Here is a 16,630-nt window from a genome sequence, read left to right as displayed (position 1 = left end):
CTTCCTTGGGTTCTCTCTTACGGACTTGAAATTAGAAAGACTTGACCAATAATGTTTAAAACATACATTGGTCCTCTTTATGGGCTGCTAGATTTCTAACCGGCCTGGTCTTTTAACTAAACAGGCCACCTTTTATGAAGTACTATGAAATAAAATCATAGAAATCAGTTCTTAAATAATCAGTCTAGAGAGACAAAATAGAATTTCATGTGTGAATGTACAAATGTATTTCAATAACTATATGACTTGGTACTGATGTGAGATGCTAAAACAACTGTCACCTTTCTTTATTTTGCCTACATTGAGTATTCAATGTAAAATTGCCTATCCAGTTGTTCTGTGAAAGCTACTTTAAAAAAAGAGATGAATAAGAGGCATCCTGGAGACCTAATTACATATAAGCACTGCAGTTAATTAAGATGCATACAGCTCGTTGGCTGAACAGTCATTTTTGCAAAATTAATTATAGCTTTGTTCATCACATTGTGCAGTGATGAATGCTAATATTTAAATTGCATATCACTGTAATTCAAAAATTAAAAATATTAAAAACATTAATTTTCATAACTCTTTGATGTGTGTATTTTTATACCTACTTTACATTCCCCATTAAAGATCAGAGTCACTGAATGGTTCCCCAAAGCCAAATATTCAAGTACCAAAGCAAGATTAAAATTTAAAATTTCACAGCACGCAACCCAATTGGTAGACCTTTAAACCACATTGCTCTTTTGAGAATAGGGAAGAATTAATTAATAACTACAACCAGGCAGTGCCATCACAAAACAAGAAATGCTTCATATAAGTAAGTGTACACTGAAATGAAAACAAAACCAATGGAAAATATTGTCATCAAGAATGTGACATTATTGAAAATTCATTTCTAAGGCCAAATCTGCCCCATTAGTCCATCAGATTTTCTCATTGATTCTTTTGGAAGAAGAAAACAGATCTGAAGTATCTGTATAACAAGAAAATTGTCAAAATTAAGCATGGTTGACATTACAAAGTATAAGTTGCATGCATGCTGAATGTGTTTAAGAAACACATTACTAAGCACAAACACATGGGTTTAAGTCAGGCATAGTCTCATCATCATAAAGCTATTTGCCTAACCTTTATAGAACTTACTCTGATAGGAAGTACGGATCCGTTTCGTTAAATCTGGATAAAAGTTAGACAGGCCACGCATGCAAAAGTTGTCTTTGGAACATGCCAGTACACCAGCATCAGCAGCAGGCAGAGGAAAGAGAGAAAAAACAGTCTAAAGTGAAAGGAAGTGATATCCATAACCAGCATCTAGAACAGCCAAGGTGAAGAAATTTCAGCAGATGCTTACCTTCCAATTGGGAAATATAACAAGAAAAATAATCAAAAAAAGTAAAGGATGTGGGATGGATGGTGAGAAAGCAGCTGAGTATATTTCTTTTAGATGCATAGTTTCTATGAGCAATCTAGAAGTGCATATTTGTTCTTAGTGGACACTTACACCTAGCAGACTCCATTATAGCAACACAGCTGGAATATTGCCTTAAAGGAGTGGCATATATAATCCCTGACACGTAGAAATCCTGTGTGGCACAATGCTGACGATACCTATTTCTAGGACAGTTAACCTCTCTACCTTTTGTACACGGCTCTGCAGCATATTGCCTATGGCTGGCTGCTCAAGTTACACTGGGAACTGCTGTGAGTCAGGCTGAACCAGAGAGAGAAGCTGAAGATAGCTTAAAGCTGCTTGTCTCTTTCCTCAGCTGTGCCAAAATTACATCCTTAACACTTGGCACAGATGAGAGCTAAACTTGCCATGATTAAATGCCTAGAAAGTGAGACAAATGGTCTTTCAGGGATGAAAGTAGGCCTGAAGACTTACATTTTATTCTCCAAATTTTACTTTATTTTTGGAATGCAATCATATTTACAATGAAAAAAAATTATGTTGACTCTATGGAGAAATAGGATTTGATGATTTAGTTTAAGGTCTGCTGATGAAAATGCTGATGTCATAAAACCATTGTTATTTCCTGCTTTTATAACTTTGTAGTTAGATTTAAAGCACTCAACATTTTCAAACAGATTTTTAAATCTAATTCTAAAACTCCACAGCTATATGAATCGCATTTCATAATTTTCTCTGACTCAAGTACGTTACAATGGAATATATGGAGTAAAAAGACTTGAAACATAGATCTTTTTTTTCCTCATACAAGTCAAGTTCTTAGATAACCAAAAATGTCTGGCAAAATTTAAATGTAACTAATATTTCTAACATGCAATGCATAACAGCTGTGAAATGTTATCCTCTTAGCATCAGATTTTAAGATGTGGTACAGCTGGATTTATTAAGTTTGTATCAGGAGCTTCAAGTCACTAACGAAGTGGCTAATTGGAGCTAGTTACGCTATCTACATGCATGTATCATGTCTCTCAGCTGTTACTCTATTCTCCATACACAACTGCCTATCCAAATACCAATGGATAACATTTGGCAGAAGGTGCAGTTAAGTTTAAATTGAAGTCTTACCTATTGGTGTGAACTTAATGAAAACTGAAAAAAAACAAGAACCAATATAGAGACTACACTTCAAGTGACTGCTAGAGAAACAATTTGCTGGTCTACTCATTACAATTTTTTAGAGACTCAGCTAAGGGAATTACTTGCTGACCTCCATCCCAAAAGAACAAACTTCCTCATACATTTTGTTTCTGAGAGAAAGCATCAGTACCTAAAGTATGTCAGATTTCTTTTGTCAAGTTATAGAAACTCCATTGGCTGGCAAATAGTCATGCATTTCAAAAGCACTATAAAAAGCCACAGGCAAAAAAACAAAGAACATCAGGCTCATAACCACAATGTTTTACTTCCTACCTGCAGCAAACTGCTTGCTTTTGCGAGGCGAACGGGGTTGACGTTGGTATGGATCACTTGATCCATATAGGTCAAGGGTTCCCATGCTCAGCAGTACTGTCTTCTGCATAAAGTCCACAACAGCCAAACCATTGCAGTTTCCAAATGCCACTCTAAAAAAAAATAAATATTTCTCAGAGGTATCAGTAATACATAGTTAAGTGGAGCAAACAGTAATTGCTATTTAATATTATGAATTCTGAAAAAAAAAATCTTCAGAAACTACTCAAAGCTTATTTTTTTTTAATTCTTACAGATTAGTAATTCTGATTTTATAAAATTGTGTCCTGAAACACAGCAAGTTACATTCCAGAAGGCAGACAGCCTATTTTAACTTTTTTGTGCCAAATGCATTGCAATAACATCTATATGTTGCTTTATTGAATAGTATAATTACAAAAATACTACATTTTAGGTATGTAGAGTAATATCTGTTTCAGAAATTATTAAAACCTGTTTCATATAATAGAAGAACTTTTCACAGAGTTTCCCTGGGACAAAAAATGAATGGTATCAGTCATATTTGCTGGAAGACTACTTTATACAAAGCTTAATACATCTTCATGTTTCTTGACACAAACTGACTGACAAGGAATAGAAAGAAATTATTTCACAATTTGTTCTTTGCCATTCTTGTATTTTGCTTTAAATCATGTTAATAGGAATTGTCAGAGAAAGGATATTGAAATAATAAAGCTTATTAGTGTAAATGGTGACAGCAATTCCTATGTTCATAAAAGACCAGATAGGTGGAGAAGAGGAAAAATAAGGGAATAAAAATTGTACCAGTATCATTCTCATCTGTTAATACTTTAGGCATCAAAAGTGATAAACACTTGCATCTTGAGAATGATTAACCCGAGATTTATTAATTTTGGAAAACATGAGGCAAATGAAGAGTTAATAATCTGACTCTGTGGTCAGCAAATAATCAAATCAAGAAAACAGCTCCTCACTTCGTAGTCTGCACTTTTCTAAACTTCTCTAAGTTCACAGACAATCATGGATGTATTATTTCTTATAACTTACAAAATTACCAAAAAAATAAGAATTTTCTCATTAATATTAAAATGCTTCTCAGGAATGATAAGAAAATCTAGGCAGACATTACTATAAACAAGCCTTAAGACAAAGTGCTAACATATTAAGTCATTATAAAATCAAATACAAAATAAACACAATGAATTTTTCAAAATTGAGTGAATGGAAATTTCCATGTCTTTCACAGAAATGTCTTAAAATTTTCAAGTCATTCCTTGACAATTAATTTGTTCAAAATTTTTAGCACATGAGCTGCTAATCATTTTTCAGAGACTTTCTTTCAGTCCAACAAAATATAATTTGAATCAAATTTAGTATCTGTATTTGACCTTGTAGCTCTTTGTATGCAACTGAAGCATTTTGTAACTTTTTCTTTTTTACTCTCATCACATCAAGAAGTTTTTGGATGATTCATTTAAACAGAAATAAAACAGGTGTTAATATTTTCAATTTGTAGCTTGGCACTGTTAAAGGTAAGCAGCATAAATTAAATAAAATTTCACAGCACCTGAAGACTTTAATCTTTGCTGGGCATAAAACTGGACATAAAAGTTTTTTTCTATATCTTACTTTAGTCCTGTTTCATGGCTGCAGTAACATGAGAGACACTGAGTTCCTATTGTTTGTACTATACAGTTACAGAAATCAAAGTAATTAAAATAATTCTGGAAGTACACACCTTGGAACACACTATGCTTTCCTTCTAGTTAACCTAATTATTCTTGGAAAAAAAATATAAAGGCAAAATAACCTCACTAATAGCATGATAAAAATGACACATCCTCAAAATTTATGCTGAAGTGACACAGTTTTTCCATACTGTGAAGCTAGACATCAGGAGAAAACTAAATCATTAAACTAAATTCTGATGAAAAGATAGGATTGTACATTGTCAGTATAAGCACAAGGAAAAAGTTGAAGTAAACAATACAGAGGAAGAGAGAAGACACTTTGCAGAGGAAATTTAGAGAAATAGGACATTTTAGGTAGATCTTGTAGGAAAAGAAACCTTAGGTTATTGGACTTTTTTATTGTCTAACATGTTTATTTCTCTCATACTTAGTATATGCTGTTTTGAAGGAGACTGTCCCATAAATTACTACTGCTTCTAGCAAAGAAAACAATTTCGCTCATTGAATCAGGCACATTTATAAAACCACTGTAAATACTAGGAGAATTGGAACCCAGAAGAGTAGTTTACGTATGAGAGAATTATGTGATTATTCCTGAAGTCAAATGACTCTTTGAGTCCTGAGACCTGCAAGGGAGCAAATGAGGCAAAACCAAACAATTTACACAAGTGATAAATGAACCTTGATACGGTAAAACAAAAGAAACTTATGGAATTCATGAATTGAAACTATTTGAAAGCTCAGGCCAAAGACCTGATGAAACAACACCCAAAACACAGTATTTTTGCATAGATGTAAGAATTTTGGCTCTGCATAAAATTTTAAAGTCTCTGAAGTGTCAGCTGATTTATATAATATCTGTGGGAATCAGACACCTAACACTCATGTTTTTTACTGGACTTACATCCTCTACATAGGAAATCTGATTAATGCATTCTGGGCAACCCTCAGTGAGAGAAAACAAAAAAAAAGGCAATTAAATTGAACTTGAGGAAAAAGATACACACAGATATGCTCACTTGCATTTCCATACAGAATTTAGCATTTGAAGGCTCCTTATTCAATTTTCAATTTCAGGTTTCTGCTTCTCTTCCAAACAGAGAATAGCACACACATAAAAATACTGTTCTCAGAAGATAATTTCCAGTTAAAGATACAATATCATTACCAATGACATTTAACACATAATCACAATTTTTTTTACAAAATATATTTCACCTTGGTTATCCTTTCAAAATAACTTTCAGATTTGAAAGGTAATTGGATTTTATTTGAAAGGATGGGTAGAGTGATGGAAAACAGTTCAGTCTTTTAAACAGGAATAGTAAAAATATTGGCAAGAATGCAAGTTTAACATGTAGTATTACAGTCTTTATGCAAATTCAAATATTTTTTCCCCCCAAATGTGGGTTATAGCACCTTTTGATTATTTTTACTCTGACTTCAAATGTCTGCAGAGAACTTCAAAGTATAACTGGAAAATATGTGACAGTGCAATAAACAATAAATGAATGCACCTTAATTTTGCATTACTTACAGTCCATAAGCAGAGTTTACAGCAAGACTGGTAATCTGTTGTGGAGGCTCACCATCCACCCACACCAACTGAATAACAAGATCTGCTTGGTATCCGGGAGGCATTCGCACAGGTCGAGTCTTAACACTGAGAAGAAGAGGTACAAAACAAGAACAAACAAACAAACTGGGCCATGAATAACAACCACTTACCCTGAGACAATACTAGTGAAGCAGAATCCTCTAATAAGTTCAGAGCAGTACCCATACTTGCAGCATATTTTGTGAATACCTGTACATTGAGACTAGGCATTTCCACTAGGCATTCCAGAACAGGAATGCTTTGGATGAATTTTAGGCTTTGACTTTAATTTCTGTTGTAGAAACAAATTTGAAAATTTCAACATTCCCTAAAGGAGAGACTCTGGAGAAGATATAGGTGAGATAAGCACTTGGGGTCAATAAAAATAATTTTTGCTTCATCATTTTGTTTTCATTTTCCTTTTCATGACTATTTTCTTGTACTATATAACGTACACTTAAAAATTGGCATGAACTTACATGGAAAACATAAAATACTTTCTTCTGAAAAATCTCACATGGGACATTTCTATGTTGTTGGAAGTTTCTTGCTCTGAAGTAAGGCAAGAGAAGACAGATGAGATGTGCCTCTCCATACTGCACCTCACCATTGCATAACCAAAACTTCTGGGCTTGACAATTTTATTTGTCCATCTAGTGCAAACAAGTCCTGTTTTATTCTTATGAGTATAATTACCACATACACAATCTAGTCTTAATGAATAAATGCTTCCTACATAAAACCTGCTATAAATATTAGCACCTCTTCAGATTTTCTTATGGCAAATTCAGTGACTTGCAAAGCACATAGTGAAGGTGTACACTGAGGAGGGTTTAAGAAATGAACATTTTTGTATGCCTGTGTTATTTATGATCTTGACTTGTAGAACTCATGATACACTGAAAGAGATACTGTGCAAGAACAGCAACACTTTGAGATGTGTTATTCATTAGTACATTCACACTGTAGACAGTAATTTATAAATAAAGCCCACTAGCCAGCGACTATTTACGATAGCTGTAAATACTGAGAGTGCATATATTGCACCTTTCTGCACACAGGCATAATAGGGCAGTCTACCACATATTATCTTCTACCCCCGTGAAAAATAGTATCCAAAAAAACAGTAAGATTCAGGAAAAGAAAGAAAGTAGCTAGTCAATATATACATTGACAACAACATTCTGAAAAATTGCAATTATTGGCAAATAATAATTTTTTATGCTGTAAGTGCATCTCTACACATAGCCATACTCTAAATAACTAAAACTGTACTATCCTATGTACTGGATTGTAGAGAGGACATCGTTGATGACTGCTGATGCAGAGTATCTCCTGAACATGACTAAGATGTGACTTAGCAAGCTTTCCAAGCATTCCTGGCCCATGCACCTGAAAAGACAGTGGATCAGACTGGAAAAACATCAACTGATTTCTACTCAGATGTATTTAAGCATTTTTCTCAAGAGGGAATGTTCAGGCTTCTCATTCAACAACCATGGCTATTGGTTTTTAATTTGTTTAACTGAATGCATTTGGTGGGATAGAGGCCTTAGTGGCAAATTTGGCTGTTGGCAATCTATCACACTTGGAATAGTGAAAATAGATGCAGAAAACTGAAATAAAGCAACTACAAAATAATAACATGGCAAAAGTTGGCAAGAGAACCAGACAACTGATGTAGCACAACTGAAAATGTACAAAGCAAACAGTGCTCTAATTCTAACAGAAATTATGTAGAAGAGGGGACTGCACAACACTCCTCATACTTTTAAGGCTTCCCCCAAGGTGCTCCTAGCTTGACTGTGGGGCCCAGGGGTGCCCTGGGTGCAGCCAGCAGGAACAGCACCTGCTAGCACCTGTGTAGTCCCAAAGCTGGGAAAATGGACAACACCTGCAAACAACACGTGGGCATGGGCACACAACAGAATATCTCTGGCAACCAATTTTTTTCATAATACATTCACATGGGGTCCTCAACTGTTTAACCATCAGTTACACAGTTTATGCTTTACTGCTTATATTATTAATTTAAAGGTTTCACTAGCCTTGCCAACCTTTCCCTCATTTACTTTTTAATAGGAAAGGTATTCCTCATCTATCTTTCTAAATTAATTTCCTTCACATTGGAGTGATACACTATTCTTTTTCTCTGGTCTGTAGCATTGTTCAGACCTTATGTATCTATTTCTCTAAAGCAATAATCAGTCACTTGGCTCAGATCTTGCCATAGGAAAGACAGCACTGCACAGTTCAGTAAGCAGGATGCTTGTTCCCTTCCTCATTTTCCTCCCTCCTTATCATCCAGGACCAGCTGTGGGAGCAGACCTGCAGGCTAGGGGTCTGGATTACCGCCCCTCCCTGCCTCCACTCAAAGCTGCAGTCATAAGAGGAAAAGGAAAGCACCCAACAGCACCAGTCTTGACCAAAACTGGAAGGGATGAATAGCACCTTATCTGACCAGTTGGAGAGAAGAAAGTAACCACTTTAATTGTCTTGCATCAGGAGCATTGTTACTACCATGGTTGGACAGACATGCAAACAAAGAAGCATGCCAAAAAGTATGCTAAAGAAATCCTGTGAGCCAAAAAGTGGTGCTGGCAGTAGTGAGATAAGACTTTCTCAGGTGTGGGTTGACCTAGCCATAATAAGCACTTGCTGTAGTGTCATTGCTTGAGATACCATGTTGGAACTAGTAACATTGTTCTGTCAAGCATGAAGAGATGAAGCAGCTGAAACAGGAGCTGGGGCAAGCATTGAAAAAGCTGAACAGTTTATTACTAGGTGTGCAATGTCTTTCACAACCACCTACAGTTTTCCCAGGTTCTGCAGCCTCCCCAAATTTCATTGTGCTATCAGAACATATCTAGTATACCTGTGAGTACAGGATCACATATCTGGCTATCACAGCAGAATATATGTAGCATTTCAGGAGGAGGAACAAGACCTTCATTGGGATTTCAAAGACATAACCATCTGCTGTCCTTTTCATGACCATGGCCTGTTCCTGTATTTATTCCTCTCTGATTGCATGAGTATTTAAGTTGTGTGGCAAGGTTTTGGTACCAGAGGATGGAAGGATGGCATGGAGTTTAGTAAATTTCCAAAAATGAACTATCAGAACATCTCCAAATTTATTACAGCCTTGCTTCCTTCCAAATCAACAATGCTTTCCCTTTCCAAACTGAGGCAAATAAGAATCCCTTAAGGGAAAATCTTATTCACTGAAACAATCAATTGCATTCTTACTGATTTCAATGGCACGGAAAGGTTTCCCATTGAGATTTTTTTAATAACTCCTCTCTGCCTCTTCTATTGATTTTAATGGTTTGCATTAATCATTAAACTTATGTCTGAGATTCAGCTGCTAGACTGAATGAGGTGGACAAATGAACAGGATGCCAAAAGCTACTGTCAATTATGCATGAACAATGTCACAATATTGCTTTTAAATGTTAATGCTATTTTTCAGGAACACAACAGACTGAAATATCTGCAAAGTAAGGAATGTTCATGTAAACTGCTTTTGAAGTAATTGAGGCATTTAAAATATTTAATAATAATTAGACTGAAATAATAATGAATTCACTGAGAGGAATCATTATTAGAAGTGCACTGTAATTCCTGTGAAATCATGTTTTATGGAGTTTTGTACAGAATTCTGTTTTGAAACTCTTTAAGCCTATAATTTATCTGCCTTATTAGCAAGACATATTATTCTATCCCGAACAATAGCAATGTGTGCTGTAGCAGGCAACAGTTTGCTTCTTCCTAAAGGTTAAACACCTATATATTTCCACATGGTGCAAATGTTTCAAAACATTTAAGACTGTTTGGTGATTATGAACATGGTTTCCTTCCCCAACATGTCATAAAATACACATATTTCTTTCACAGAGGATGGTTTTACTATTACACTAATTAATCAAGGACCAAAAGCTTTGCACATGACCGCTTTATGGAAGTATCTTTGTGAATTAAAAAAAAAAAAAAAAAAAAGTTCCTCAAAAATTCATTGATCTATTCTGTAGTGCTTATATTCCATTCAAAACTAGATGTGAGATAAGATTCACTCATAGATCATACTGGAAAATTTCAGTCAAGCTTTAACTGTAACATTTTGTCTTCTCCATAACTTAATTTGTTCATTATTTTGCCTTAATTCTTTTGTTTGTTTAAAATTCCATTTTTTTCATTGTGTCATATATGTCATATGATATGTCACATACATATAATTAACTTCCTTTTCTTGAATCATTAGTACACCTGATACAAATACTTTTTAGAAAGATAAATATTTGAATGATGGCATAGACTTACCTAAGACATGGGATACTGTCCTTCATCATTCCTTCACATGCTACAGTGTTGGTACTGCCTGAAAGGCTTTTTAAAGAAGGAAGCTGGGAAGAGGCATCTGGAAACTGGGGAATTATTTCTGGTTCAGGAGTAATGATATCTTCTACTTCATACTGAAGTCGTACCTCTAGTGACTTAAATAAATAAAAAGCTAAGTCACAATTTAATAAAGAAAGCTGCTGAAAGTTTTATTACTTTCAAATAAATATCAGTAAATCTTATTTTCTTAAAACAAACAAACAAACAAACAAGCAAAAAACCACAAAACATTTATCATCATCATGTGCAAGCAAAGAGTACTGTCATTTTTTATTTATACAGCCTAACATCACATAGGAACTCGGAGAATTAATTACGTATATTCTTCCAGTGCTGACTTTGATCCAAGCTTTTTCTTGTAAGTGAAAGGAAAGATTACAGCTTTCCAGAACTTAGCCTGAAAAGACTCCCAAATAAACAATATTTCAGCATAAGAAGGCAGCATTAAGGATCAATGTCATGAAAATTTTCCATCTATTGTCCATTTTATTTTTTTCCTAAGCCAATTAATTAAATAATCATCAACTCTTTCTCTGTATTGCTAGTACAAGAGAGTCTCTACAAGTCAGGGTTTAGCCAGTCTGCAGAAACTGAACAGTGTGAGCAGTACTGGTCCATGAACTCCATCTGTCCATATGTGGGTGTCAGGAAATCAAACGTAACAGCACAGAGTTCCATATTCCTTAGACTGCAAATGCGTTTGGCAGATTCTAGAATGTAAAATCTAAACCACTTAACTTTCACTTTCCTTCTAGGATCTCTGGATAGGGAAAAGGAGACCAACCAAGCTTAACCATCCTTCAATTCTTTCCGCTAATTCAGGAAATTTTAACTGAAGGAATTGTAAAGCAGGGGAAACTGGGCAGGGAGCTCAAATCTATGTAAGAAATCATCTAAAAAAATCATGATAAATATTGGGTAATTCTTTCTACCTCACAAATTATCCAAGAAGAAATCTAGAAAATTATTAATTAAAGAAAAAGAAAAAGAAAAAGAAAAAGAAAAAGAAAAAGAAAAAGAAAAAGAAAAAGAAAAAGAAAAAGAAAAAGAAAAAGAAAAAGAAAAAGAAAAAGAAAAAGAAAAAGAAAAAGAAAAAGAAAAAGTACAGCCCTCTAAGAGTTAAGGTCTTGGGAATACTAGCTAAATAGTAATTTCAGTGCTGGTTTCTTGAAGTGATCAGATGTAATTATAAACGTAGATCTCCTTCTTAGTGGTTTCTCACTGAGACATCATCTTCACCAAAATCAAGATGGCAGCATAAAGAAGCTATCTAATTTGTATGAAAATCAGGAGATAAGGATCAGTACACTGAAGATGTGCCTATTTCTCAGCCATTGTGTTGTAACATAACATTTCAGAAAGAAGCGATTTTGCTCAATCAGAAGAGAAAATGTCCTTTCTCAAATTTTCACTTTTGTTTCCTCCAAGCAAAATCTATACACACTTTTTTGCCTGAATCAGCTAAGAAGCCTATGGACAACATTTTCTTTGAAAGAGTGAAATATCGAGTTCAGGAAAATCTAATCTTCTGGAAGTAATTGCTGCTGTCTGAAACAATTTATAATGCTGTTTAATGTTTACGAGGGAAGGGTATGAGAAGAATATGTTCTTGTGCTGACCATGTTAGAAGTGCCTAATTCTTCTCTGGATATTTTTCTTTGTGTCTTCCTTTTTCTACTAAAATTCATTTTGTTATGTTCTATCTATCACCCACTTACACATAGAAGGAAAAATGGTGGCACCAATTTATTTTGACACACTGTACAGATCTTTTTTGATAATTGAACCACTATGTTCATTGATTTTCCTTTCTATGGTCAAACTACTGCAAACTTATTTTGTATCATTCCTCTCAAGAGCTTTGAAGGAGAGCTTCACAGAGGAATCATAGTCTGATCACTGAGGAAGTGATCTTGTTTAATATATACCTAGATATCTTTCCTGGACTGGATGGAATGGATTCAGATAATAAAACAGCAACAAATGCTTTTCACGTAACTATATGGCAACGACTCCAAGGTTGGATATAAAGCAGACTTTGAGTCATGTGCATACTACTTGTCTCCAGAATCTGACATGGAATGACACAAATAACACATTATATTCAGGAAGTCCCAGGAACAGCCTGTGCCTTAAGGCATGTTCAGCAGTGGACTTCCCTGCTACATGGAGGAACCTCAGAGTAGCCTCCATGCTTCCCATTCACCATAGCAATGATGTTACAAGACCGATTGCTGTCAAACATGGTGTCTATTAAAATGCTGGGGTTTGTAGGTGGAACTCAAGCTGTGTTCAGGCTGGTTGCTACAGACACTAAGGGCTAGAACTTGGGCTCACCTCGTGCAGCAAAGTCCCGAGGCTGGCCAACTCAGTCTGAATATAGACAACACTAGGCAAGCTAAAGTCAGGTATATATTCCAACAAAAGCTCCTGTACTTTTTGTTAAAAAGCAAGCAAGCAAACAAACAAAGAAACAAAACCAACACAAAAAACAAAACAACAAAAACACCACTTAGGAATGAAGACTTGAATGCTTGCAACAAAAATGGTGAAACGAGATTAGGCTCATCTCAGGGATGCACAAAATCTAGGAGAACTATTGACTATGCCAAAAAATATTAGATAATACTAAAACAACTCTTCACAGAACAATTCCTTATATAAATGTTTCTTAAGTACAGATGAAATCTGAGAAATTGTTAAATTGCACACTATTATATTTTAGAACACCCTGGGTCTGCTGCAATTCAGCTGAAAATCTAAGACATGAAAATAAAGAAAATAAATGTTAGGTAATAAAAGATAAGGTGCATTTGCTGTGGAATAATAAATGAACATTGAAATGTAATGATTTTAGCAGCATTATGTGTGAACTGGTCAATAAGGTGAAATTACTGTCCATTAGTTTAAAAACCTTCCTGAAAGGATGCCTCAAGCTAGCTTAAAAATTGCCTCTAGTGGAAAAATGAGAGGAAAAAAGCAGAATAACTACTGGTAATTAATCTCCTTACCAACTGGCACACAATTACAGGCCAAAAATGGCACAGAAGCTTTTGCCAGGCCAAAACTACAGACTTTCTAAAGGACATTAAAATAGTGTGAAAAGGAAAACTTTTGTCAGGGAAGGTGTAAATGGAATGGAATGTTTGGGTCAGCCATGGGGATTTTTTGAGAGCCAGCATACATGAAGAAAGACCTTCTGGAAAGAGTGTATCTGGAAGTTGCAGACTATTCTCCAGTGTCAGAAACTGGAAAGTCAGAAGGAAAGGCAGTCATGTTTATATTGGCTTTCCCTTAAGAGTTGTCTGCCGTTAAATATTTTAGACTAAAGAAAGATTGGTTTACATTTTAAGTGCTGTTGAGCCACACTGTTAGAAGTGGTTGTGGCTCCTGTGAAGAAATGGAGTTTTAAACGAAAGTCTGACATGCTGTAGAATGGTAAGTACAAGATGACTGCAGTGCAGTTAAAAGAACATGAACTGTATGATTCTACCTGAAATGAAGTGACTGCATAAGACCTGAAGACAGAAAAAGGTATATTTGAATGACATTGAGGATCATGGTGGTTAATAAAATAACAACGACTTAACCATACATCAGCTAGCATTTCAAATAGTGTCTATTTTGGAGGAAACAAAGTCAGTGTAAGTCAGAAAAAAAAAAATCAACTCTCTTAATTTTGTTAAAAGCCAGTGATAATTTTCAGTTCCCTTTCATGACAAATACTATGAACATAAATTGAAGATACTGAATACTTAATTTAAGAAGAGCAATATTGTCTGATAAAACATACATCCATCAGTATTTTAGAGAAGGCAAGTATGACAGAGATTTAATGTGATCAAAGTCTTAAAAGCAAACTACATCTGAAAACGATCCTGAATTTTACTATTAAAGTGAAAAAGAAGAGAGTTGGACAGCAAAAAATCATGTTTTTATTACCAGCTTAAGTATGATCAAGATTTCCCTCAAAATGATAAAAAATGAATGTTCCTAAACCTATGTTTACCAAGTTTGATATTATTTTTTTCAAGTATATGAGTACAGAAAGCACTTTGATTTAGAAATGTTCTTTTATAAAAGATTATGAATGACTTACTGCAATTTCTGTATTTACTTCATGTTTGCTGAATCTATAAACAACCACATATGCAGAAACTCCTGCCACACAAAAAATTCGGCTTTCAGGACACCAGTACATCATCTGAACAGCAAAAGGGTCTTCTTCCACAATCTCAGCTGTTGCTTTTCCTTCACCCAACTTTTGTTTTTCAAAGACCTTTGATGTTTTTAATTTGTACAACATCTGTAGAGTAACTGGAATATATTAAAACATATAAAAATACTGATTAACAATAAGTAAATCAGTTATAAAATTCTTCAGTTCCCATTTTCTTTTCAGTTGTGGCATAACAAAGAATCATGTGAAGGCCTAAGAAGAGAAAAAGATGGGCATTACATTCTGATATGCAGTATTGGTAGGACAAGTATTTGATATTTACAAAATGTATATTTGTCTGTGAAATACTTCTTAGTACTTTCTGAGGCAAGATTATACTCAGTGTTAAAAAAAATGGTTCTGATGCTACTGCTGTTTTCCTAATGAGATGAGAAACTAACATTTCCTTTGTCTTGCTAGAAAGGAAAATGTAAGAAGCATATTAAGAGGAAAAAAAAAGGAAAATATTCTGGGCAACACAAAGACTTTCTGCAAGAACAGGAGTTCTAAAATTCTTTGAATTTCCTGACTAACAAGTATATCTGTATTTATACCTGCATATAAAAACGTAATATCCAGAAGCTTTGGTCAAGAGTACAACTATAGCACTGTAAATTTTGGAGGCAACAGAGGAATTATAATTCGCCCCATTTTGCTTTATTGACATTCCCCTTTGCTGTGTTTTTTACAATTTTTACATTAATTTACCAGTGTCATTAATTAATCACTGCATAAGGTCAGAAAAAGTCAGTCTGGCCCAGCACCTATTAGGGTGTGTATTTACATAAAGGTAAAGCTGTTATGCACGTTACTGTAATTATGCTAGATCAGTCCAGCTACCCTATGTAACAAGCAATGAAAAGATGAAGAGTGATATTTTAGTTATGTAATCAGATGACAACAGAATTATTATTATTTTTTCAGTTTAAGTATATTATGAATTTTTACAAATTGCAGAAACTGCTTCTGTAATGAATTCATCATTCTTCCTTGTTTTGTGGAGGTGGAAGAGGGCTCAGGATGCCCTTAGTCTCAGCATCAAATCCAGAGAGTTGCTTTGAATCAGGCATCTTGGGCCTACCCCTACTAGGACTGGAAGAATTACAGTCATGGGACACAAGTACAATGCAAGACTATGCCTTACGCATCTGCGAATTACTGGGCACCACTTGCACGTGGGCAAGTAAGAGATGGCTTTTGAGATAAACTCGGGAAGATAAACTTGGGAAACTGCTTCAGTGGCTTAGCAATTGCCTGTCTCCCACAGATCTGTGTTTTCAGATGCAAAATTAATAATTAAAAAATGTCTAAAAGCAAAGTATTTTGTGCCTTCCAGTACAGACTTCCAGACTTCTAACTCAGGAAAGAGATGTTCTAACTGTAGCTCATGAAAGAGATGTTCTACCTAGAGATCTCAGTACTACTGAGGGGAGAAAATACAAGGCAACACTGCTCCGACTCTTGTGAAGTACAGACGTTATTTAAACCAAAATACATTTGCTTTCATCCAAAATACATGCATCTTTAAAAATAAATATATTTTACTAATAAGTACCATATGTATTTTCTGTAGGGAAAAATGCTGTTTTCCGATATTTACAATTACAGCTAAAATCTATGGAATAACTTTTCTGAAGCTTTTTCTTGCTAGGATGAACATAAGTGCTTCCTAATTATTTCCTGGATCTTGAGACTGGGCAAGACTTAGGTCTTTAATTAAGATGTATTATTGTATTTTAATATTTTATTTTTACTTATCTGTAAAAAAGACAACATTGTACTCAGAATAGAAGAGACAAGAAAACCAAAACTGAACATTAGGTCTAATTCAGCTC

General features: G+C 34.8%; 1 protein-coding gene across 13 annotated transcripts in view; it reads right to left on the bottom strand.

Moving 5' to 3' along the window:
• Positions 1 to 16,630, bottom strand: part of STXBP5L (syntaxin binding protein 5L) — a 191,437-nt gene that overhangs the window by 48,623 nt on the left and 126,184 nt on the right. For 9 of the 13 annotated variants that reach the window (XM_068698430.1, XM_068698439.1, XM_068698432.1 and 6 more), the window contains 5 exons: positions 14,676 to 14,893; positions 10,499 to 10,671; positions 6,119 to 6,244; positions 2,870 to 3,021; positions 1,132 to 1,203 (listed from right to left, as the gene is read on the bottom strand). In XM_068698430.1, coding sequence (XP_068554531.1) covers positions 1,132 to 1,203; positions 2,870 to 3,021; positions 6,119 to 6,244; positions 10,499 to 10,671; positions 14,676 to 14,893 — 741 coding nt within the window. The remainder of the gene's footprint in view (positions 1 to 1,131; positions 1,204 to 2,869; positions 3,022 to 6,118; positions 6,245 to 10,498; positions 10,672 to 14,675; positions 14,894 to 16,630) is intronic. The other 4 variants (XM_068698458.1, XM_068698471.1, XM_068698481.1 and 1 more) reach the window with 1 other exon arrangement.

The sequence above is a fragment of the Anas acuta genome, chromosome 1, assembly GCF_963932015.1.
Source record: "Anas acuta chromosome 1, bAnaAcu1.1, whole genome shotgun sequence".
Lineage (NCBI taxonomy): Eukaryota > Metazoa > Chordata > Aves > Anseriformes > Anatidae > Anas > Anas acuta.
This window is presented reverse-complemented; position numbering and strand designations above follow the sequence as displayed.